We start from the raw sequence: 25,107 nt of genomic DNA on the forward strand, positions 1-25,107 counted from the left end.
AATGGCGGTTCCGGCCGAGGCGGAAGGGGGCGGGCTCATTATTGGGTCTTCAACTGGTGCTGTCCCAGGCTGACGATGTCACGCGCATTCGCGGGAGAAATTCGAGAATGGACCTTGTGCCGTGGTATGAGGTGAAATGAGGTTTTTCTCGAATTTTCAGCGGAGGAGGCGTGGGTAGGCAGGGAGACGTGAGCGATTTGGTGCGCAGGAACGCAGGAATCTGCTCTTCGAGAATCCGGCCCCGGACTGTGTTGCTTGCACCAGTGAGGCGGCGGCGGTCCCACCCTCGCTCTGACTTGCAGTTCTGATTTGCAGTTTCTTTCGGTTATTTGGCTTGATTTCTGGACAGAGTGTCACCGCAGTGATTCTGAAGCTTTTCTAGATGAATCACGTAGCGGTTCAGAGTTAGGTTCGAAAAGTCCTGCTTGTTCAACAACAAAAGGATCCCAAATACCTAGTTATGATTAACAGTGTCTGTTTTTTTTGGTACTGGGGATCGAACTCGGGACTTTGCGCCTGCCTGGCAAGTGCTGTGCTGCTGAGCTACATCCCCAGCCCCCTCAGTTTCTTAAGTGGATATAGAAATAGTATCTATTGTAATGTCAGCATTTTAATACTTCAAGCATATAGTTGCACTGAATAAATGATCTGATGTTAAAGAATCTAATATTAATAACTGCCACATGCCAAGCACTGTGTCTGTGTTATATACATTCTCGTCTACATCCACAAAATATCCAGCCCATTCTAAAGAGGGGAGCAAGTTGCTCTGGAAGCACCAGAGGTACGTTTCTGTGGACCCCTGTTCTCTTCTTGGCATTCTTAGGCATCTCGCGATTCCCATGGGCTGAAAGAAAGATGTAGACAGTAATATTTCAGATGGTGACAACTTTGTGTGTCTGGGCCCTGCCCTGTGACCTGTGTCCCTTGTCCTGGAGCAAGCATACAATCTCATTTGCCTGCCTCTTATCTCGTCCTACCTACATTCAGCAGCCAGCATGATATATGTAAAATCTAGGTCAGGTTATATCATGGTTTTTTTTTCTGGTACCAGGGATCAAACTCAGGACCTTGCGCTTTCCAGGCAGGCGCGGTGCCCCTCAGCTGCATCCCTGGCCCTGTCATGTTATTCTTAAAATCTTTCCACATCTACTTACTGTCTTCATGGACAGTCCAGACTTTTCAGCAGAACATAGCAAGTTTTCCGAATCCAACTACCAATGACTTCAGCCTGCTCTCTCAGCCCTTGCACTTCTAGCGTAAACACACACACACACACACACACACACATACACCCTGTCCCTGGACTATTCAGAGGTTCCTGAGCGGGCCTCTGCACATACTGCTTCCAGTTTGGCAGACCATCTTCCCTTGGGGAATGATACAGCTTCTGTGTTCCTCCCTTGAAGAAGCTGGGTTCCTGTCCTACCTGGACCAGGTTGGGTCTCTGGCCTGTATTTAGTCCCAGCATCTTATTGTAGTTAATGTTCATTGCTCTGCTCTACTGAAAATTCCTTGAGATCAGGGACAGCATTTTGTTCATTTAATATCTTAGCCTAGCACAATGTCTGGCATTTAGTAAGAACTGAACAAACACATCTAATTTTCAAGTCATATGTAGGTAGTGTATCTTGTATGTGTAAGGAGGAAGTGGGCCCACAATCACAAATGACAGTTTTATTGAATCCCTCTGGGTTTTTAAGGCCATGTTCTCAAACTTGAACATGCATCATCATCACTTAAAGGGCTTGTTAAAGCACAGACTACTGGGCCCCAGCTCTGAGCTTTATGATTTCTGAGGAGTAGAACCTAAAAATGTTCATTTCTCTCTAATTTGTGTTGGTTCAGAAGTCATGTGGCACATGCTTACAATGCTAGCACTCTGGGAGGAGGATCCCAAGTTAGAGCCTGAACCAGGCAGTTTAGTGACTTAGTGAGATCCTGTCTCAAGAAATAAAGAAGGGTTGGGGCCAGGGATTTAGCTCAGTGGTTCCACTGCCTGCCTTGCAGGTGCAAGGACCCGAGTTTGATCCCTGGTACCAAAAAAAAGAAATACGGGCCAGGGATTTAGCTCAGTGGTTCTGCTGCCTGCCTTGAAAGCGCAAGGACCCAGGTTCGATCCCCGGTACGCGCCCCCACCAAAAAAAAACCAAAAAAAAAGAAATAAAGGGTTGAAGATGTAGTTCAGTGTGAAGGTCTTAGGTTCAATCTCCAGTACAAAAGAAAAGAAAGATGTACAGTCTGCCTCTGTCTCTGAGTTCTGTGCCTGTAGAACTGAGCACTTTAGACTTTTTTTCTTGTCATACCTGAACAATCAAGGATAGCAACTATATACATATCACATTGTATTAGGTATTTTAGTGATCTAGACTTGATTTAGAGTATACAGGAGGGTGTGTATGCATTATATGCAAAATGAATACTTCTATATGAAAAACTTAAGCACCTGCAGATTTTGGTATTGTGTATGTGTGAGGGGGATTCTGGAACCAGTTCTTCACTGCTAGCTGACACCTGGAGGTAAGGGGATATTTGAAACACAAGGGGGCCATCTTGTGGGCACTGTAGAATCCTGAAAACTAAAAATTGGATTTGGCTTGTAAGGAGCCAAGCACAGAAGCAAACATTCTCACTCTGATACATATTGTGCCTGGAACAGTGTTTGCAGTCCACTAATTAGTTTACAAGTTTTACTTGGTTTTCTCTTTTTCCACAATATCCGTGACAGATGATTTAATTATACCTCTGTTTCCCTTGGTAGTCTTCCAGCTGTGATCTCTGTCTCTAGTCAAGTGTTTCTTGGGAAAATTTCTAACTGATACATATTCTTTTTATCAGAATTGAATGTTCTGTCATCTTTAATTTTAGGTGGTATAAATACTTGAATAAACACTGATGATTTTCTGGACCTGACTGGTTTACAACTTCAGAAGAAACAATGGAAAGCCAAGAATTTATTGTAAGTCTTACTAATTTTCCCTGTTGTCCCCCGTTGATTTTGTTGGTACTGGAGATTGAGCCTAGTGTTTCTGTTCTGAGCTGTGTCCCCAGGCCTTTTTCATTTTGTGGTATCTTCCTGACTGCTGAATTTCCTACCTCCGCCTCAGAATGCTGGGATTCCAGGTGTGCTCTGCTATGCTATGCCTGCCTCCTCCCTCCCCCTTTTTTGGTTTTTTTGGTTTTTTTGCTTTCTGATGTCTCCTCAAAACAAAAAGCAGAGCACTGGATTAAGTTTGAATTTCAGATAAGCAATGAGTGGTCTGCCTGCATAAATGTGCCCCAATCTGGCAACCCTGTCTTTTACATATGACTCATATTTATTGAGGGCCCTTTGTAACTTGGGACCAGGAAACACCTTTTTGCTTTGAAGATCTGTTTGCCTCTTCTGTCTGGATAGTGATTCTCACTACCTTTGGTCTTAGGACCGTTTCATACTCTTAAAAATATTTAGGGGTGGGGGATTTAGCTCAGTGGTTTCACCACCTGCTGTGCAAGTGCAAGGACCCGAGTTCGCTCCCCGGTACCAAAAAAAAAAAAAAAAATTTAGGACCCCCGAAGTTTTTTTCTGTGTAGAGCTTAACTGATATTTGTTATATTAGAGATTAAAACAGCTTGAGTATGGTGGTGTACATTGTTAATCTCAGAACTCTGGGAGGCTGAGGCAGGACAATCACAGATCCATGCCCAGCTCGGGCAACTTAGTGAGACCCTGTAATAAAATAAAAAAGAATTAAAAATAAATAAGAGAAATATAGCCCTAGCTGGCCTCGAACTTGTGGTAGTCCTCCTGTGTGAGCCTCCTGAGTCCTGGGATGACAGGTGTGCACCGCCACACCTGGCTCCCTTGCATTTGATGGCTTGGAAGCTCAAAATTATTTGTGGTGCTCAGTTAACTTTTTGGTTTCTTCTTTAGATTATTTTTTTCTGCGGTGCTGGGGACTGAAGGCCTTGCGCATAGTAAGCAAGTGCACCACCACTAAGCTCCGTCTCCAGCCCTCTTTAGATTTTACCTGTCCTTCTTCTTTTGTCCATGTCTTTTACTACCTACCCAGCTAAGTGGCTAATTTGTTTTTTATGGTACTAGAGATTAAACCCAGGGCTACTGAGCTATATCCTTCCCTTTTTTTTTTTTCCTTCCCTTTTTGTGAGGATGAGGTCTCACTGAGTAGCCCAGAATGGGCTTGAACTTTTGATCCCCCTGCCCCAGTCTCTTAGAGTGTTCCACCATGTCTGACTTCAGCTTGTTTTTCCCTGCTGCTTAGCATTGAACTGAGGGCCTCACGCAAGCTGAGCACACATTCACTCACTCATTCATTCATGCTATTGTCATAATACTGATGCTTTTTATTTTTTTTCAGTACTGGGATTTGAACTCAGGACCTTGTGCTTGACAGGCTGAGCTACATCCCTGGCCCACCAATGTTTTTATTTTGATGAGAGATGTTGTAAATATTTTTATATGTAGGAAGGATATATAAAGTATGTAACATTGAATATCTATAAAGTGAAGCTGTTGTTTCCTTCTGTGCTTTGGGAAATCAGGTCTTATACACTCATCAAAAGACAAAGAAGGCCAAAGTGTGGCAAGACGGAACTCTGAAGCTCTGCCCCTCAGGAAACAAGGTACAGGCAGGCTGGGCACTGACCTAGGGGCAGGCGTGGCCTGTGGTCCTGGACCCTGCAGCTGATCCCACATCAGATACGTCCCTGTGGCCGTGGTGCACAGACAGGCTTTCAGAGGTTTCCCTGAAGTAGCGGATAGCTTGGTTAACTGTGCTGATAAAAGTCCAGTGTGGCATTTCTTTTGCTTGGAGGACAACCTATGTAACCAGGTGTTGACTCCATGGCAGGCGTGCTTCAAGTGTCTCAATTTACTTAGTCTCTATGGCTCTTCCATGAGTGAGAAATGAATTTTATTTTCCTGAGGAGGAAACTGAGGTGCGGAGAGGAGAAGCAGCTCACCCAGTGTCTCAGAGCTGGGACGTTGGAGGGTCAGGGACAAACTGAGCCACTTTGGCTCGAGAGCTCAAGAGCCTGTGTGCTAACCATGTCACTCTCTTTTTGTTTGTTTGTATTAGCCCAGGCTGGCTTTGAACTCATGGTGATCCTCCTGCCTCAGCCTCCCGAGGGCTAGAATTGCACCATGCCTGGCTTCCACATTTCTCTTAATTTTACTAATTTAGAAAAAGAACTTTATCACAGAAGGGCTTATGATGTCATGTAGGACACACAGGTGACATCCATGTCCCTCCTTGTGCTGCTAGAGATCCCCATGGTCTGTCCTTAACTGTCCAACTGTAACGGGTTATCACTGAGGGGAGCTTTTCAGTAAAGGAGGCTGTTTATGACTATTTTTTAAGTGAGAATTTATTAAATCAGCAAAAAACTTTCAACAAACTAGTTTTGCCTTGAGCCTTCAAGTTCAATTTCTGTAAGCCTATTAAGTGTTTATTTTTTATTAAAAAATTTTTTTTTTTTTTTGGTTGTATGAGACAAAGTGTCCTTATGTAGTTCAGGCTGGCTTTGAACTCACTGTGTTGCACAGACTGAGCAGAGAGAGGCATAATCAACATTTGAAATGAGTGCACTTTCAAATCCAACTTCAACAAGGTGGCAAATTCTTTTATTATGTGATTTACTTACAGAACAGCTTTTTCTTTGCTATTGGAGATGTTTGAGAAAAGCAAAATTATATTCTATATCCTTTTTTTTTTTTTTAACATTTCTTCTGTTTTAACACAGGCAGTTTTACATGATGACAGAGGAGCTTGCCTGGAAAATCTCTTTCTGAAGTGCCTTGAGGTATGTCAATGTGTTTATCTTCTTTTTAGGTTATTGTTTAAAAGTCTCTTTAAATATTTCTTGGGTAATTTGTTAATTGTGTTGTCAAGGTACTAATACTAATAATTATAACTTTCTTTTTTGAGGCACTGGGGATTAAAACTGAACCCAGGGCCTTAACACTGAACTGTATTCCCCAGACCTTTTTTATTTTTGTTTTTGAGACAACAAAGTCTTGCTCATTCACTAAATTGCCCAGGGTGGGGTTGAACTTTCAGTTCTCCTGCGTCAGACTCTCAGAGTACTGGGACTTTTGGCATGCACTGCCGTGTCTGGCATGACTGGTATTGGTTGGACATTTATCGTAACTAGGGTTGCAGGACACAAAGGTTTGGTAAATTGCCTACATTCGTATGGTTGTGCGGATAGTTCTGGGATTCACACCCAAGAAGTGAGTCTTTTATTTGCACCACTAAGCTGAGTCCCAGCCCTTTTTTGTGTTTTATTTTGAGACAAGGTCTCACTAAGTTGCTAAATTGCCCAGGCTGGATTCCGATTTGCCACCCTTCTGCCTCAGTCTCCCAGTGTGCTGAGATTATAGGCCTGTTCCACCAGGCAAGTTCGATTCTATTGTATGAGTTTTTTGTTTTTGTCTTTTTTTGAAGGGATGGAGTCTTACTCTGTTGGCCACACTGGCCCTGAACTCCAGGGCTCAAGTGGCCCTCTTGTCTCACCCTCTCAAGTAGCTAAGACTCTAGGTGTGGACCGGAGTGCCTGGTTACGTGACTTTTTGATAGGCAGAGATCTACACTGGGAGATACTTTGTGGAATTATTCCTGTTTAAATCTCCTCTCAGATATTTATCATTTTCCCCTTGCTGCAAAAAGGAAAGAGAAGGAGAGAAAGAATAAGGATATTAAACTTAACTATTTTGGATTCATTTCCAAACACCTCCTAGCTGATTTATCGTCTCCATGTCTAACTTCTCAACTGTAAAATGTAGTTCTAGGCAGACTTAATGGGATTGGTCTGAAGATTACAAAAAACTGTAGAGTATCTGGCAGTTTAGTACAGTGATTCTAAATACATTAAAATACACATTCTTATCTTCATTATGTTATGTTTGGCCATGGCTTTTAGTTCATCTTGAAATTTCATATGATATGGATACTGGTTCTACATTTATTTTTGTGAAGAGGGTCTAAGGCATTATTCCAGTAGATGCTTAATTGGGTGTAGCTACCATTATTATTTCACCTTAAGCTGTTTCATTAGTAAAAGATTAAGCTATAGAGATTTTGTGTATTTCCAAACTAGGTTGATGACCTTGTTTACGCCTCCATCAGTGGCCCTGGTGGTGGTGGCAGCAGCAAGTCCTGTACTTGCTCAATAAAGTGATCAGATGCTTTCCTTGGGCTGGGATTTTGCTCAGTGGCATCGAGCCTGCCTCACAAGTGCAAGGTCCTGAGTTCGATCCCCAGTTCCAAAAAAAAATGCTTTCTTTGAATGTGATTATTTAACCTACTATGGTTTTTAATGCCTTAAATATATGATAATTGTGAATATCTAATTCATTTTAATTTATAAAGATATAATTGATAACTAATCGCTCTAATTTGAAAAATGATATCTACTCATATGGGTTCTAAGTAAATTCCCTGAGAAGAGGCATGGTTTGCTGTTTGTCCCACTTAGAAAATTCTTACTTACAAATGAGTGTTTCTATTTTATTTTATTTTATTTGGTACCGGGGATCAAACTTGGATCCTTGCACTTGCAAGGCAGGCGGCGGAACCACCGAGCTAAATCCCCGGCCCCATTGTTTCTATTTTAACTTAGGAAATATTTATTACTACTTTACCAGGCATGTAACAAGGGGCCTCCTGTGGGCTCCACTTGAATGGACAAGTGAGCCAACTATTAAAATTGTATGATGCTTTTCTGTGATTGTTGATAGTTAACTAGGGTAGCCTAAGAAATTATTGAGGAATTTAGTTACTGATTTATTCATTTTACAGTTATGTATTAACATCTGTTATGTCTTGCCAGTTTTAGTGGGCTTAGTGGACATTCAGAGAACAAAGAAGTTGGATGTGTAGGATGTTAGCATGTATGTGTGTATGTATGTATTTTGCAGTGCTTGGGATCAAACCCAGGGTCTGGCACATTCTAGGCGATTGCTTGACCACTGAGCCATGCCCCAGCCCATTACATATTTTTTTTTTCTTTTTGGTATGGGGATCAAACTCAGGACCTTGCGCTTTCGAGGCAGGCGGCAACACCACTGAGCTAAATATCCAGCCCCCATTACATCTATTTTTAAAATTTAGGTGAAACCTGGAGCTGACTTAGAAAGTGATCGCTACTTAATCACAGTTGAGGAGGTAAAGGCCACTGGAAGCCCAGCTGTTCAACAGGAAGTCATTAAAGAAGCACCAGGATGGGGTTCCAGGGGCTTGGTGTCTTCCAGCTGGTCTCGTGGGTGTCAGCCCCCCGGTTTAAAACGGAAATCAACTGTAAGTTTCTCTGTGGGCAATAGTATATCAATATATGTTTATAAAAGTGTTTCAATAGTAATGAATTTTGCAGTTACTGTATCCTGCCATTCAAATAGTACTTCATTTGCACAGAAAGGAAATAAATCCCAGTGAGAAAAATCTTACTAACATAAATATTTATATTTTAACTCAGCAAATATTTGTTGCTACTTATCTTAGTCAAAGCACAGGTATTCCTTCTTTTTTTTTTTTTTTTTTTGGTACCAGGAATTGAACTCAGGATCTTGTGCTTGCAGGCAGATGTGGTGCCACTGAGCTAAGTCCCTGGCCTCTTCTTTTCTTTTAGCCAGTTTATTTCATTTTTTCTTTCTTTTTTTTCCAGTACCAGGGTTTGAACTCAGGACCTTTCGCTTGCGAGGCAGGCACAGTGCCACTGAGCTAAATCCCCAGCCCTTATTTCATCTTTTCTTTATAGATAGTGGTATAGCTAACAATTGTTTTAATATTTTTAGGGTTTTCGAGGACTGCGTCAAGTCCCAAAGAAAATGGTAGTTACAGAAGACGAGGAATCCTCTGCATCATTTGAGGCTGGCACTGTTGTTCCTCCATTCTATAGCTCGGTGCCTTTGTTTCCTGCTGTGGGCCGGAAGGAGATAAATAACATGCAGACAGACCCCGAAGGCACTGTCGCTGTGCGAGCTGGAGAGAGCTGGGGCCGGTTTCCGACCAGCTCCTTTGAGGGGAGACCGGCAGTGCCAGGGCAGGAGGAGGGTCTCTGCACGCCTCTCGGCTCTGGATGTCAGCGTGCAGACCCTGTGCTGGCCACAGAGCCCATGGGAGGACATGGCTCAGCCCCTCCCCGCCCGCAAGTCTCGCAGCAGCACATCAGAAGCAAAGCGCAGATCTTAGCTCTTCTGAAATCCACACCAGCAGCCGTGCATGAGAACCGAGAGGCTGAGCCACCAGGACACTTCTGGCAGACTTGGACCCCACCGGCGGGTGGAGCCAGCCTGGAAGGGCATGCTGAGGTGACAGGCACGGAGGGCCCAGGATGCCAGGAGCAGCTGGAGAACACCATGGGAGGCAGAAGCCGCTGGGCCAAGTATTTATCCCCGCTGAGTTCCTGGGCAGCTGCTTCTGCCTCAGGGGGGGATGATGTGGAGAGGCAACTGGCAGTGCAGGAAAATGACGTGAATTTGAATTTGGAAGGCCTTTTGGTACAAAAAATCCAGGCCTTTGGAACATGTGCTGAAAAGGGCAAAAAGCATCTTGAAGACGAGCCAGTGGATAATAATGAGTGTTGGAATCAGGAAGAAAAATTAGAAATTCCTTCATTCTGTGGAAGCAGCAGCTTGCTGGTGAGCTGTAGCAGTGTAGGAAAGGGTGCGTTACTCTCAGAAGCTGGTATTTGCAAAAATAATAAAGCACCTTTCAGTGGAAATGACCAAGGGTGCACTGGAGAAGCTGTGAGGGGGGTTAGTACATGGGGACTCCCAGGGCAGGACTGGCGGCTTGGAATGTGGCCTCTGCCAGCCTCAAGACATCTGCAGGTTGAATCTGCTCTGAGTCATGACACTGTGGACAAGGTTTCAGAAAGCCCCACTGCCAGTGAGAGTCTGGGTAGTGTCCAGGAATCTGGAGGGAGTAGGACACAGCCACTTTGGGAGGTAACTTTTAACCTGAGCAATTTTGAGACCAGTGATATGGAGGAGGACACACAGGAAAGCAGCAGCATTTCCCAGGATGCAGGGGTCTGGGTAAGGGAGATTCCAGGAAATGGCAATGCATGTATTCAAAAGCCATTCGAAGGTCCAAGGTGTCAGGAAATTAGCAGTGAAAATTTGCCACGCCTAACGTCTGTTGGTGACAAGTGGATAGAGAAGTGTCCGGTTAAAGAGTCACTATCAAAGTTTTGTGATAAAACATGTGTGGGTATGGACACGGGGCCTTGTGAAGGGGGAAGCACTGGAGAAGCAGTAGCAGAGGACTGTAGCGACGCTGTAAGCGGTTCCAACCTGTCCACAGTGGGGAGCGATGACGGAGATGTAGATAGCAAAGAAGATGCGAACAGATCCACCCAAAACATTGGCAGTCACTATGATTTTGCTTCACTCTCAAGTAAATCTAAAGGAACAGATGCAGAATTACATACTCCTGACTTTTTAAACATAGTCACTAATCAGACTCCTCAAAACAGTGACTTACTTTCCCATATACAAACTCCACCTTTTACTTTGGGAAGTGACTTAGATAGAGATGCTAAACAGGTTTTCCTGCCAGTCTCTGACAATGAGAATAGTATCCGGCGGTTAGATAGTCAGGATCACTGGGAATCTGTTGCACTTGCTAAGTCCAATTCCCGAGTTTGCAATTCTTTGCCTACCCATCGGGAAACAAAGCAGCCTCTTTACAGAGACACTGAAGCTTATATTCCTGAATGTGAGGATTTGGGGAGGGGTCCAAGTCTGTCTCATGACCATGATCACATAGAAACTGCCAGAAACAGCAGTCAGTTCTGGACTAATCCTAGAAACTCTTCAGGTCTCTCCAGAATAGTCAATAACATTTCCCTTCTGAAGTCACTGTCTGAACCCAGTACTGCTTTGGAAAGCTTGGAAATGCTGAAAAAGGGAAACACTACCTTTCCACAGCGAAGAGCTCTGCAGGCAGAAGAGGCAGAGAGCAGAACTGAAGGTTAGAAAGATGTGGCTTCTGGATTTTCTCTTTGAAGCTCAGGCTGAGTAAAGAATTACATGGCTGCCAATTTAAAAAATTCCATAGTGTTTAACAGCCAGGTGTGGTGGCGCATGGCTGTGATCCCAGCACTTGGGAGGCAGAGGCAGGAGGATCATGGTGAGTTCGAGGCCAGCGAGAAGCACAGTGAGACCATGTCTCAAAAAAGCAAAAAATGGGCCAGGGATTTAGCTCAGTGGTTTCACTGCCTGCTGCGCAAGCACAAGGACCCAAGTTTGATCCCCAGTACCAAAAAAAAAAAAAAAAACAGAAGAAATATCCCAAAATACAAAACAAACAAAAGAATTCCATAGTGTTTAAGTAGGTAGTGCGTGTACTTGGTAAAACCTATTCTAATGGTGTGTAATGGTGAAAACCAAGTCTCCCTCCTATCACAGCCTCTTCGCCCACTCCCCAGAGTTAGCCATAGTCTCTGCCTGGAGAATTCTAGAGTGTTCTATGCATGTACCATGTACACCAATATTGGCACATAGAAGTGAATATAACTGCAGGCCAAGTGTTCCTAACCCCAAGCGCTGATACTTAACTATAAGCCTTTCTGTATTTGCACTTTGCTCACACTTCTGCGCCATGGAGGTCTTCCTCTCTTTTCTCTCTTCTGTAATTGTATTTTTTTGTGTGTGTGATACATGGAACTGAAACCAGGACGTTCGCCCTGAGCTACATTTCAGCCTCCCGCCCCTGCATCCCAGCCCTGTTTTTATTTTGAGACAGGGTCTTGATGAATCTCTAAGTTGCCCAGGCTAGGCTTGAAGTTGAAATCCTCCTGCCCCAGGCTCCCAAAGTGCTGGGATCATGGGCGTGTGTCACCATGCCTGGCTCCATAATTGTGTCACTCTATTCCCCAGTATGAAAGGGGCTTGGCTCTACACAGTGGCATATTTTCTTCCTCAGCTCTGTGGTATCTACCAAATGTCTTTCCAATTGTCACACTAACATCACTGCTAGGGAGGAGACCTTTACAGTGCGAATCGCTTTTCAGTAAGTGATACTATATATCCACGTAGCTAAGCATCATTTTGTCCTTTTCCTAAATGTCTATTCTACTCCTTGGTCCAGGTTTTTTGTTTTGTTCCTTATTTTTGCAATACAGGTGATTGATCCCTGGGCCTTCTCACTGAACTACATTTCCAGCCCTTTTTTGTTGCTGTTTTTTATTTAGAGACAGCCTTGTGATATTGCTAAGTTGCTCAGGCAGGGATAAAACTTGTGATCCTCCTGCCTCAGCCTCCTGGAGTGCTGGGGTTATGGACATGGGCTATGGGCATGTGCCGCCATGTCTGACCTTGTCAGGTTTTTAGTGGGTTCTACTGTTTGCTCTCCTTGATCTACTAGAGTTCTTTAGATATTGCAGATATTACCCCTTGTGTTTGTTGCACATACTTTTAGTACGTCATTGGTCTTTTGATTTCCTTACATTGCCGACAGAGTTGTCCTTTAAAGAATGTAATAGTAAATACTTGTACATGTGAACGTAAATGAATTTTGTACTTTACAATAGTCTCAGAAAAGCTAAAATCTCAAGTCATTTGTGAGTACAAATAAATCACTGTACCTACTAAAATGATTCTTTGAAATGTAGTTAACTTTGATAATAACTTTTAATAGTTTAATTTCTTAAAAATAATTAAAAATCTTTAATGAAAAATAAGGGTGGGTCTATAATACCATATAAGATTCTAAAATTTTTTTTTTTTTTTGGTACCGGGGATTGAACTTGGGACCTTGCGCTTGCAAGGCAGGCGCCAGAACCACTGAGCTAAATCCCTGGCCCAAGATTCTAAAATTTTAATATGAAGATTTAGAAATTACAAAATTTAGTTTTGAGGATTGGAAGGAAGAATTGTCGTTGATTCTCATCATTTGCTATGATTATGTACTAGCGAATCATGAGCCAATTCTCCTGTGGGAAATACAGGATTGGGTTCCTGCAAGCCTCTACTTGGGACATCTTTGTCACTTCATCAATACATATCCTTATTTTATGTGTGTTTCTGTTTAAAGACGCCTTCTTTAAGCCGAGTGTGGTGGCGCACCCCTGTAATCTCGCACTCAGGACTGAGGCAGGAGAATCACCAAAAGTTTGAGGCCAGCCTGGGCTACATAGCGAGACCCCATCTCAAAAAACCAAAATATAAATAAATAAATAAAGACACCTTTAATATATAGTTGTCTCAATAGCGTTGAACTCATGGTTGACTGGACTATAACCGAAACCTAAACAAAACTTAAACCAACATGCATGTTTCCCATGAGAAACATCAGCCTTCTTGTACTTAGGAACACTTAAGTAGCACTATTGTTTTCTTTCTCTTCTCTTCTCTTTTTTCTTTTTGAAACAGGGTCTTGCTCTGCAGTTCACTCTGGGCTTGAACTCACTATGCAGCCCAGGCTAGCCTGGAACTTGGTGGATCCTCCCATCTCAGCCTCCCAAGTGCTGGGATAACAGGTGTGCACTGCCACGCCCTACCAAATAGCATTATTCTTGGTGAACATTTTAAGTAGCAAAATCAAGAGGTCCAGTAGCATAATTGGTTAGTTTGTAGTACTTATAAATACCAAAGTCACAACAAAAGGCACAAAAACGTGAAAAACCAGACAGTAAGTAGTCCACAAAACATGGGTGTAAAGTGGAAGCTCAAGCAAGCAGAGTATTCCCTTGCTGGGGATGTCCGCTGTGGGTAGCTTAGTTTTTATAAATAGCGACGTTAGCAGCCACAATGGCCCATGGCTGTAATCAAAATGGTGGGGTGGATTGCAAGTTCGAGCCCAGTCTGGGCAATTTAGTGAGACCCTGTCTCAAAGCAAAAGATAAAAAAAGTGCTGGAAATGTAGCTCAGTGAAGGCCTGGGTTCAGTCAGTCCCACACCACTACATACACACACACAATGTGGACTTTAGGGAGCAAGGAGAACCCCTGGGTGATGGAGGCTGACTTTTCTGATATAATTCTTTAAAAGTGATTAAGTTGCTTTTCTTGAGACTTGAGAAAGTTGAATCTATTGGAATATAATAAATGTAGAGTTTAATACAAAGCTAGAGAAGAATCACCACTTTGGAATGTGAGAAGATATCTTATTTTATCGGGTCCCTGCGCTTGCGCAGCAGGCGGTGAAACCACTGAGCTAAATCCCCAGCCCAAGAAGATATTTTAAAACTCCAATTTTTAAGCATTTTTCTGAGATGATTGAATATTGCTTAGAAATGTTAACTTAGAATTTTATTTTGGAGTGAAGGCAGTAAAGGAAAAAAATCAACTTGCATCAAGTACTTTTCAAAACTCTAGAAATAACATCAAATTCCAAAAAAAACCCCCTCTTTCTAGCAATAACATGAAGTTCCAACTCCATTTGTTATTTATTCTGATATATAACAGGAAACTAATGCCCCCCTTAACAGTAGCCTAAAATTGAATTTCACATCAGATAGACATGATTTTTAGAATAATATTTAAAGTTAGCCTTGTGACTGTAAATATAGAATATTAAATATGTACTTTTAAGAATTTTTTCTTGCAGTGCTGGGAATTGAACCTAGTGACTGGTGCATGCTAGGCAAGCACTCAGCAGCTACTACTGAGCTATAGATGCTCCACCTGGATGTCCTGTGAGTCAGGCTGACCTGCAGGCGTGTCAGCATGTGTGCTCCATTCCCCATTTGCTTGTTCACCCAAACACTTAACCTTTTTATCTGTACCTCTCTATCTCCATTACCCTTCCTTGCAAGTTTTTTCTTTTTCTTTTCTTTGAGACAGGGTCTCCTTGTGTAGTTCAGGCTGGGCTTGACCTCACTGTGTAGCCCAGGCTGGCCTCCAACTCATGGTGATCCTCCTGCCTCAGCCTCCCATTTCTGGGATTACAGGTGTGCACCATCACGCCTGGTTTAAGGAAGCGGTCATTAAACAGAACACATACAATCAGGTCATGTCCTAATGGAGAGCTTGGAGCTTGGCTGTTATTTGCCGTGAGACCTACGCAGCACTCCTCTTTCCAGTGCATCACCCCTCTTCATGATACCTTCTGGCATCGCCATCTGAATCTGTCAGGTTTAATTATTTGTCTGTGTCCTTCTGTTTTTAGGATGTTATTTTTTCTTACTGCTCTTTCCTAGTACTGGCTCACTATACTAGGAGAATAATCATTGAATGAATAAATTACAATTTTTCCCCAAGCCATAATCAGATGGTTTTATGGAAATAGCATGAGATAGGATTTTCTTTTCTGTGGTTGCACACAGCAGGAGTATAATTATGTTGGTTTTCTTGCTCCTAACAATTGGTGAGTATTTCATTTTTAGCATTTTAAATATAGGTGATTAGCTGTCAGCTTAGTATTTATTCTTTAAGTTCATTTGAAGAAAGAAAAATACAGGAAACATTCCTATTGTCACCTTGGAAAGTAACCAAAAAGGCTTTCCTTCGAAGTATTTTTTTAATTAATTTTTTTTTTTTTGGTACTAGGGATCAAACTCAGGACCTTGCACCTGCCAGGCAGGTGTGGTGCCGCTGAGCTACATCCCGGCTCCTGTTTTTTTTGAGACAGCATTCGCTATGTAGCCCAGGCTGGCCTCAAACTTAGGTGACCCTCTTGCCTCAGCCTCCTGAGTGCTGGAATTGCGGGTGTGTTCCATCATTCGCATCTGTAAATATTTTTGAATCCTTAAATATCCACCATCAAGATCAAACAATTTTTAAGAATTTGTTTTATCTTAAAATTTGAGTTATATTCCTTGTGTCTTTCAGTTTTAGAAATGTTTAAAACATTTTTATAGCACTGTACATATGATGAATAAGATTATTTCATTTTCTCCATTACAGCTAGGAAACCATTTATAAGGATACCATTTACTCCTCATGTGAACCAGGACTTGCAGCAGGTGTTTATATATTTTTGTAATAGTTTATCTCGATGCAAACATTCTATAATTTGTAATAAAATTGTGATGCAGTCCCAAGCTGTCTTGGTGCATGATTTTGTGGTAGTAATTTTTCTGTTGCATCCCTTAGTCAAACAGTACACCTAACAGTTCCATTTATTAAGTAGAGAGTGGTATTAAACGATACTGTGTCCTGGTAACTTAGTAAGCATTTCCTCTTGATTGACTGATTGACAGAGTCCTGCTCTGTAGCCCAGGCTGGCCTTGAAGTCACAATCCTGCCTTGGCCTCCCAGGTGCTGAGATTACAGCATTTTATTTTTAAATAAACATAGCTCCTAGTGTAGTGTGTCTGTGTTGGGCACTGTGCACATCTCAAACCCTGGAATCACCTAGAGGCCCCATCGTATCTCTTGTTCTTCGATGATTTTCTCAGAATTACTTTGTCACAGCAGTCTCTGAAAGTCCAGCACACCAGGGCATGACCGGCATTGAAAGCAAGGCAGAGACCTGCTCAGCATTGACCTGCCTGCCTTAGCTCCTTTTGTGTCCAGCAGGTGGCCAGAGATGCTGTTGCTTTAGAGCCCTCTGTGGAGCCCCTACAAACCCCAGAAACATTCTAGAGCAGCTTTTTGCACAGATGGGTACTTTGGTTACAGTTTCAAAAGCAGCAGTATTAATTACATCGAGGTGGAAATCTAGAATAAATCATCTTGAGTAGTATTTCCAGGGGTGATGCAGTTGGCTGATTTTGAGGGACAAATTTCCTATTATAGGCCACTGCTCCTTCTAGCAGACAAGAGTGGAAGAAAATGAAATGTTTCATTTGTCCTCATTTGATATCTTTCTCCATGTTACAGGTTCATTTTTTCTTTTTTAAACATGGTGGCCCACACCTGTAATCCCAGCGCGCTGGGAGGCTGAGGCAGGAGGATCGAAAGTTGGAGTTTAGCCGGGCCAATTTTGTGACTTAGTGAGACCCTGTTTCACAATAAGCAATAAAAGAAAAAGGGCTGGAGCGTAGCTCAGTGTGAAGGCCCTGGGTTAATTCTCCAGTACTGTAAAAAAAGGAAAGAAAGTCTTGATTTTTTTTATTTTGTTTTTTTAAATACAGAAACAGGAAAATATAAAATTCACACTACCTCCTAGAGATGACTGTTAGGAAATTCCTAGGTTTTTCTGTGTGTGACTACTTTAAAAATTGGTTATGTAGGGCTGGGGATGTAGCCCAGTGGCACTGTGCCTGCCTCCCAAGTGCAAGGTCCTGAGTTTGATCCTTGGTACCAGAAAAACCCAAAAACAAACAAAAAAACATAGCACTAAGGAGATGTCTATTGGTATACATCTACATAACCAATTTTTTTTTTGGTACCGGAGATCAAACTCAGGACCTTGCTCTTGGGAGGCAGACACAGTGCCACTGAGCTACATCCCGGCCCTTAGATACCTCCTTAGTATCATGGTATGTTATCTGTATTCCTAAGAGCTCTTCCTAAACATGCCTTTTAAAGGTTACTACCCACTCCGTCCTATGGATAGCCTACGTTTGTAACCAATAGTTTCCTATTAACAAGAAATTATAAGCTGGCCATGGTGGCCCACGCCTGCAATCTAGCACTTGGGAGGCTGAGGCAGGAGGACCTCCATGAGTTTGAAGCCAGCCTGGGCTACACAGTGAGTTCAGGGCCCTGAACTACAAAGCGAGGCCCTGACTAAAAAACCAAAAAAGCCAAAACAAAAAACACCCTGAAAATTTATTTATATTTATTTAAAGTATATTTATATTACTTAAAGTATATTTATTTTGTAAATTATCATTGTCTTTAGTTTACTGTATATTAATGTTCTATTTCTAAGATACTGAAAGAAAATGAAGTTGAACCAACTAAGCCTCTTCAGACCCCACTGGTGAGTTGAGTTATACTGTAAATTGTAAAATAGCCAGAAGTTATTTGTATATGTAAGTATGGCATATATTTTAAGTTTGTATTATGTGTTGTCAGTTTTCAGATTCATTTGCAGTTGATCACTCTTTGTTTAGATGAACCCGCTGTCTTTTGTATAAATGTCTTGCCTGATCAATATGATGTGATTAAATAATATATCTTTTATTATGAAGTCATTTTTGCAAATTTGCAAGCATTATTAAATCTTTGAATTGTCATTGACAATTGTACATGCAGCTCTTTGACCTAAAACAGAGCCAACTAAACAGAAGTATTTGTGTTTTGGTGGCTTGCCAGTTTTCAGCCTTATATAACTAGATCAGATGGGTACAATCTTAAACACCTACCACCTAAAAACAACAACAACAAAAACAATTACCACCTGAATAATTTAACTCACAAATGATCACATTCTTAATCTTTTTCCTTTTTTCACTTGAAAAACTAGAATTTTGACTTAAGTCAGGAGGATTGCAAATTTGAATCCAGGCTGGGCAACTTAGTGACTTACTAAGACCCAGTCTTAAAAAAGAAAAATAAAAGTTTGGGGATGTGGCTCAGTTCAAAGATCCCGAGTTCAATCCCCAGTATTACACACACAAAAGAAAGAAGAGAATTTTAACTTTTCAAGGACAGTTATCACAAAGTGTAGACTGTAAGTAAACACTATCACTATTTCTTTCTCCAGAATGAATTGCTATTTAAAACAAATGTACCTGGGCCAGGGGTTTAGCTCAGTGTTGCTGCCGCCTGCCTTGAAATTGCAAGGTCCTGAGTTCGATCCCTGGTACCAAAAATAAAATAAAATAAAATAAATGTACCACATTTCAAAAAATCTGTTCTACTCCCACAGCAATAAAAAAGATTTTATGATCTTCCACAATAAAAATTATTTAAATCTGTTTTTAGCATTTAAAAAGGAGTACATCTGTGTTTTTGTGTTGGCTCTTTCTTACTACAGCTTTCTGAAACGTCCCTTTCTTGAATGTTGGTAAGACAAGAACTTTCAGAACTTCATGTGTTCTTTGAATATACACTTAATGCCTCTACCTTACTTCTCTAGATATAATTAGCCACACAGCCAAGAAGCTGTTCCAGTGGAGAAAGAACTTTGCTAATTAATTTCTAATATTCACTGTTAAAAAATTTTAATTATAAAATATGAATTGAATATTTTTAAGAACTGCTTGGTTGGCAGCTGTACTTATATATTATGTTAGTAAAGAAAGTAAACGTGCTTTAAAGAACTACATAAGTACACTGACTTCTGTCTAATGAGAAAATATTTTTTTTCATATTTCTTTTTTGTTTGTTTTGTTTTTTAATTTTCTTTTTGGTACCGGAGATCAAACTCGGGTCCTTGCGCTTGTGCAGCAGGTGGCGAAACCACTTAGCTAAATCCCCGGCCCCTGTTTTTTTAATTTTTTGAGATAAGTTTTGCTGTATAATCTACATGCATTGCACACCAGGATGACCTCAGGTTCAGTCCTTCCACCTCAGCCTCCTTGGTGCTGGAAAAGCAGGCATGTGCCACATCTGTCTCCTTCCTTTCTCTCTCTCTCTCTCTTTCTCTCTCTCTCTTTGTATGGTGGTGCTGGGGATTGAATAGGAGCTTGTGCATTCTAGGAATCCATATTTCTTAAACACACCAAAAACTGCTTCTATAGTTGAATTCATTTTCTATGACCTGTCCAATTCATATTAAAATTACGGTTTCTTAATATAATACTTGATGAATTAAAAATGATTAATTGGTATTACCCATGTTATATTTTATACCTACTGGATGATTCATTACACAATTTTTTTTTTTTTTCTTTGGTACTGAGGATCAAACTCGGGTCCTTGTGCTTGCGCAGCAGGCGGCGAAACCACTGAGCTAAATCCCGGCCCTTGTTCTGTTTTTTTGAGACAGGATCTTGGTATGTTCAGGCTGGCTTTGAACTCACTGTGTAGCTCAGGCTGGCCTTGAACTCTTGGTGATCCTCCTGCCTCAGTCTCCCAAGTGCTGGGGTTACAGGCATGTGCCACCACGCTGAGCTCATTATACTGTTTATAGTTTTTTCTCCTTTAACTTCTCATTAATTAAAAATTTTTGTTTGTTTGTTTTGTTTTGGTACCAGGGCTTGGGACCTTGTGCTTGTGAGGCAGGCGCTGGAACCACTGAGCTAAATCCCTGGCCCCTGTTTGTTTTGTTTTTGAGATGGGGTTTCACTTTGTAGCCCAGGCTGGCCTTGAACTCACAGTGCTCCTGTTTGCTCAGCTTCGTGAGTGCTGAGATCATAGGTGTGTTCCACTGCATCTGGCAAAGTTATTTCTAACTAATGTATAAAAATATAAAAATTTCACATAGTAATGGAATCAAACCAATTTTTTAATGAAATGACTACATTAAGATAGTACTAGGTTTTGGTAAGTGATTTATTTTGTACTCAATTTTTTTCTAGTGCTAAAAGATTCAATTAAAAATTTAGCATCTGTGAGTTTGATCCCTGGTACCAAAAAAAATTAGCTTCTGATTTCACTCTAAAATCAGGAACAAGAAAAGGACATCCATTGTCACCACTCTTATTCAGTATAGTTCTGGAAACATTAGCCAGTGCAATTAGGGAAGAGAAAGAAATAAAGGGAATAAAGATAGGAAAGGAAGAAGTTAAATTATCATTATTTGTGAATGACATGATACTGTACATAGAAGACCCCAAAAATGCCAACAAAAGACTTCTAGATTTAATAACCAAATTCAGTAGAGTAGCTAGATACAAAGTCAACACTCAAAAATCAGTAACCTTCCTGTACACAAATAACAAAGTCACAGAGAGAAATTAGGGAAACCACACCTTTCACAATTGCAGCTAAAAAAATGAAATACCTAGGAATCAATCTAACAAAGGAAATAAAAGAGTGCTACATTGAAAACTACCGTACTTTGAAAAAGGAGATTGAAGAAGATATCAGAAAATGGAAAGATGCCCCTTGTTCCTGGGTAGGAAGAACCAATACAGTAAAAATGGCCATACTTCCAAAACTGTTATCTGACTTAATGCAATCTTGATCAAAATTCCAACAGCATTTCTTACAGAATTAGAGAAAACAATCCTGAAATTCATTTGGAACCAGAAGAGACCTAGAATAGTAAAGGCAGTTCTGGGCAACAAAAACAAGGTGGGGGCATCACAATTTCTGCATTGAAATTATACTACGGGGGCCGAGGATTTAGCTCAGTGGTTTCACTGCCTTCTGCGCACGTGCAAGGGCCTGAGTTTGATCCCCGGTACCAAAAAAAAAAATTATACTACAAAGCTACTATGATTAAAACAGCATGGTACTGGAAAAAAAACAGACCCGAGGATCAGTGGAACAGATTAGAAGATGCAGAAACAACTCCAGACACACTCAGCCACCTCATCTTTGACAAAGGAGCTAAAACCCTCACTAGAAGAAAGCACCTTTTAATAAATGGCGCTGGAAAAACTGGCTTTCCACTTGCTGAAGATTAAAACTAGACCCATATCTTTCACCATGCACTAAATTAAAATAAAAATGGATCAAAGATCTAAATATTAAAACAGAAACACTAAATCTGCTGGAAGATGGAATAGGTACAACTCTTGAAGACACTGGTGTAGGCAAAGACTTTGTGAACAAAACCCTGATCATACAGAAACTGTCACAAAGAATCAACAACTGGGATCTCATCTTATTAAAAAGCTTTTGCACAACAAGAGGATCCACCAACAGAGCTAAGAGACACCCCACAGTGTGGGAAGAAATTTTTGCCAGCTGTTCCTCAGACAAAGGACTATTATCTAGAATATATAAAGAAATAATTAAAAAAATCAGACTCCCCCAAATTTAAAGACCCAATCCAAAACTGGGCAGTTGAAATGAATAGACACTTCTCAGATGAATTAGAAATAGCAAACAGAGATATGAAAAAATGTTCAACATCACTGGTCATTCGAGAGATGCAAATTAAAACAAAGCTGAGATTTCATCTCACTCCATAAAGGATGGCTGTTATCAAGAAATTCAGGGCTGGGGATTTAGCTCAGTGGTTCTGCTGCCTGCCTCGCATCTGAGTTCAATCCCTGGTACCAAAAAAAAAAAAAAGAAATCCAAGGCCAGGGATTTAGCTCAGTGGCACTGTGCCTGCCTCAAAATTGCAAGGTCCCGAGTTCATTTCCAGGTACAAAAAAAAAAAAAAAAAAGAAATCCACAAATTATAAATGCTAAGGGGCTAATGGAGAAAAAGGAACCCTTCTTCACTGTTGGTGGGAATGTAGGCTGCAACCACTGTGGAAATCAGAATGGAGATTCTTCAAAGAACTAAAACTAGTGGTTCTACTTCACCCAGCTATTCCCCTTTTTGGTATCTTCCCCAAAGCATTAAAAGCATCATACCACAGTGATATATGCACACCCATGTTTATAGTGGCACAATTTGTAATAGCTAAATCTTGGAAACAGCCCAAATGCCTATCAACCAATGTTTTCGAAGAATAGACTCACCATTAAGTTATGCAGGCGTTTCCCCATTAAAATCATCAGCTAGCAGCAGAACTCTTCTAGTAAGCTAGCTAGATAACTAGGTAACTAACTGATATCCTGTATAGTTCTTTTCCTTGGGAAGCAAAGAAGAGACTCCTTCTAAAGCTGCTATTCCCAAACAAACAGAAATACAAACCTGTGATCCTAAGGTAAAATTTCTGAAGAACATTGACTTCTCTCTCTCTCCCTCTCCCTCTCCCTCTCCCTCTCCCTCCCCCTCTCCCTCCCCCTCTCCCTCCCCCTCCTCCTCCCCCTCCCTCCCTCCTTCCCTCCTTCTCTCCTGCTGTCTGTGGGTGTGTTTAACACAAGTATTAGTGTTTTCACGGGCAGATTAGGGAACATAATAAGTTAGCCTGGTTTTATGAATAAGAGAAACTAATAATTTCTAGCTCTTCCTTTTTGGTTGTGAACCTCTCTGTACTATCAATGAGCTAATATTGTGGCGTACGCAGTATACATCCATACATACGATGTGATAGGTGTTGGACACAAAGTCACATGAATATAATTAATGAGTGTTCTGAGGCAAGCCAAGCTTTTTTTTTTCCCCCAGTGCTGGGGATTGAACCCAGGACCTTCACACTGAGCTATATCCCCAGTCCTTTTTTATGTTTTATTTTGAGACAGGTTCTTACTAAATTGCCCAGCTTGAGTCGTCCTGCAGCCCTCGAGAGTGCTGGGACTACAGATCTTTATAGCCTTTCATGCATAGTCTACCCCATCACTTGTCCTTCAGACTGGGAATGTAGCAATATGCATTGCCCAAGCTCTAAGTAGTCCCATCCTATACATCAGGAAGTGGCAGAGACCACGGCGTGGAAATGGTTGCTTCTGTTCTTAAACCCAGCACACCCATTCTGTGTAGCATCTGCTTTCCTGTGAGGACCCATAGTCCCCAGTGAAAAGAGCAGAAATGTACAGAATCTTTCATGGCTGAGATTTGTTTTCATTGAAATTTATATGCTTTTAAATTCAGAAAAACATTTTCAATAAAATTTCTATATAAAAGGACATGTAGATTTGATTTTCCTTTCAAATGTGGCTTAGAATCTTCATTCTTGAATAAGATGAAGCCGGGTGTGGTGGTGCACACCTGTGATCCCAGTAAAGGCTGAGGCAGGGGGATTGCCATGAGTACAAGGGCTACACAGTGAGTTCAAGAGCAGCCTTGACTAATAGTGAAAACTGCCTCACACATACAGATGACTTTTGGATAAGAAGAGTATTTCCTGGTTTTCAGCATAAGTCCTTTGGTAATGATTTACATTAAGTAATATTTAATGCAAAGCTGAGTTGTGTGTTATTGTCTCTGTGCGTTGTGAATATATCTGTCACTGTATATTTATGTGATTTTTAATAATTTGCCTTCAGCCCGTTGAGTTTCTAGGCCACCAAGTGACAGGCTCAGCTAGCAGTGGCGTGATGATCAGAAGCCCCAGCTCACGGCCTCAATGCAGTCTGTTTCCAGACAGCACTGAGTGCGAAGACCTCCTGGCAAACGGATGCTTCCTGCGGCCCGAGCTCGCCAGTGTGCGGGGCCAGACCCACCTCTCACAGGTAAAGTGTTTTCTGGGATGCATTTTGCCAAGTCACTTTCTCTGTGTTGGTACTAAATTTTATAGAGACTATAGTTACGTCTCCGTACAAAAGGAATACAGGAGTAAACTGACAGGAAGCATAACATCTCAACTCAGACTATATAAAATAAGAATATTTTATCAGAGATTTGAATTTGGTGGCATGTGTAGGTTCAGAACAGCCCATTGCACCTGCTTTCAGAACCTCAAGCGAGCTTGGGGCTTCCAGTTTCTCCGCTTTTTATGATTGGAGGGCAGGGCCGTTGGTTTCATATGAGCTTTCCTGTAGTGGGAACTCAGTTTGATGTCCTCCATGGTGCCAAGTACAGACTGTTTTGCCATCCTGTCAGTGCTACATTGTTATTTGTGGTTACTATTGTTTCTTAGTTTCTTTTTTTTCTAATTTTTTAAACTTTTTTTGAGACAGGATCTCACTATGTAGTTCATGCTGGTTTTAAACTCACTGTGTAGCCCAGGTTGGCCTTGAACTCACGATGATCTCCTGCTGCAGGTGATCTCCTGCTGCAGCGCCTGAGTGCCAGGATTACAGGTGTGCACCACCACGCCTTGCCATTGTTTCTTAGTTTTATCAAAGATGGAGTTTCTGTTTCTTATTCCCTGTGTTTTCTTACAGAAGAGTAAATTAGACTGTTCTACACCGAAAAAGAAACATGTCCATTTGCTTTATTTCTAATTTTTCACATCTATTAATTATGGTCCTATGTTATATATCTTGAGTCTGTTAAAATGTTTTCAAGAAAAGTGATTAGATCTTCCAAGAGACATAAATGCATTTTGGAATAAGTACAACAGGTTGCCATCATATAGTAGTCTCTGAACTTTGAACAATAATCTGAGAGGGGTGTGGTGGCACACACCTATAATCCTAGCACTTGGGAGGCTGAGGCAGGAGGATCGCCATGAGTTTGAGGCTAGCCTGGGCTACATAGTGAGTTCAAGGCTAGGCTCCCCTCAAAAAAAGAACCACTTAGTTTGGTGAGAAGTCTTCCAAATGTCATTCCTTTATGCATATGCAAACATATATATTAAATGTGCTCATCATGTTATGGTTTGAGATGATTAAACTGTGGAAGAAGCCCCAGCAAATTTAAATTCTGTTCTGATG

The 25,107-nt window shown here is 41.4% G+C and overlaps 2 protein-coding genes across 3 annotated transcripts in view; both read left to right on the forward strand.

The window, feature by feature from the left end:
* The first annotated feature begins 19 nt into the window (after nt 1-19).
* On the forward strand, nt 20-11,289 carry LOC101711402 (5'-3' DNA helicase ZGRF1-like). The gene is made up of 6 exons (XM_013066610.3): nt 20-131; nt 2,869-2,959; nt 4,543-4,623; nt 5,743-5,802; nt 8,112-8,297; nt 8,792-11,289. Exons 2-6 carry the CDS (start codon nt 2,939-2,941, stop codon nt 10,976-10,978), a joined length of 2,535 nt encoding a protein of 844 aa, XP_012922064.2. The 5' UTR covers nt 20-131; nt 2,869-2,938; the 3' UTR covers nt 10,979-11,289.
* The window catches only part of LOC101697094 (5'-3' DNA helicase ZGRF1), a 43,430-nt gene continuing 29,156 nt past the window's right edge, over nt 10,834-25,107 (forward strand). The window contains exons 1-3 of one of the 2 annotated variants that reach the window (XM_087198785.1): nt 10,834-10,973; nt 17,765-17,815; nt 23,776-23,961. In XM_087198785.1, the coding sequence (XP_087054911.1) occupies nt 23,827-23,961 (135 nt within the window). In that variant the 5' untranslated portion in view covers nt 10,834-10,973; nt 17,765-17,815; nt 23,776-23,826. Of the gene's footprint in view, nt 10,974-12,734; nt 15,909-17,764; nt 17,816-23,775; nt 23,962-25,107 lie in introns of those variants that run through there. The other variant, XM_087198784.1, reaches the window with a different exon arrangement.

The sequence above is a fragment of the Heterocephalus glaber genome, unplaced genomic scaffold (assembly GCF_053883595.1).
Source record: "Heterocephalus glaber isolate CG9 unplaced genomic scaffold, H.glaber_assembly_v1.0 deba00001688, whole genome shotgun sequence".
In the NCBI taxonomy this organism is placed as follows: Eukaryota; Metazoa; Chordata; class Mammalia; order Rodentia; family Bathyergidae; genus Heterocephalus; species Heterocephalus glaber.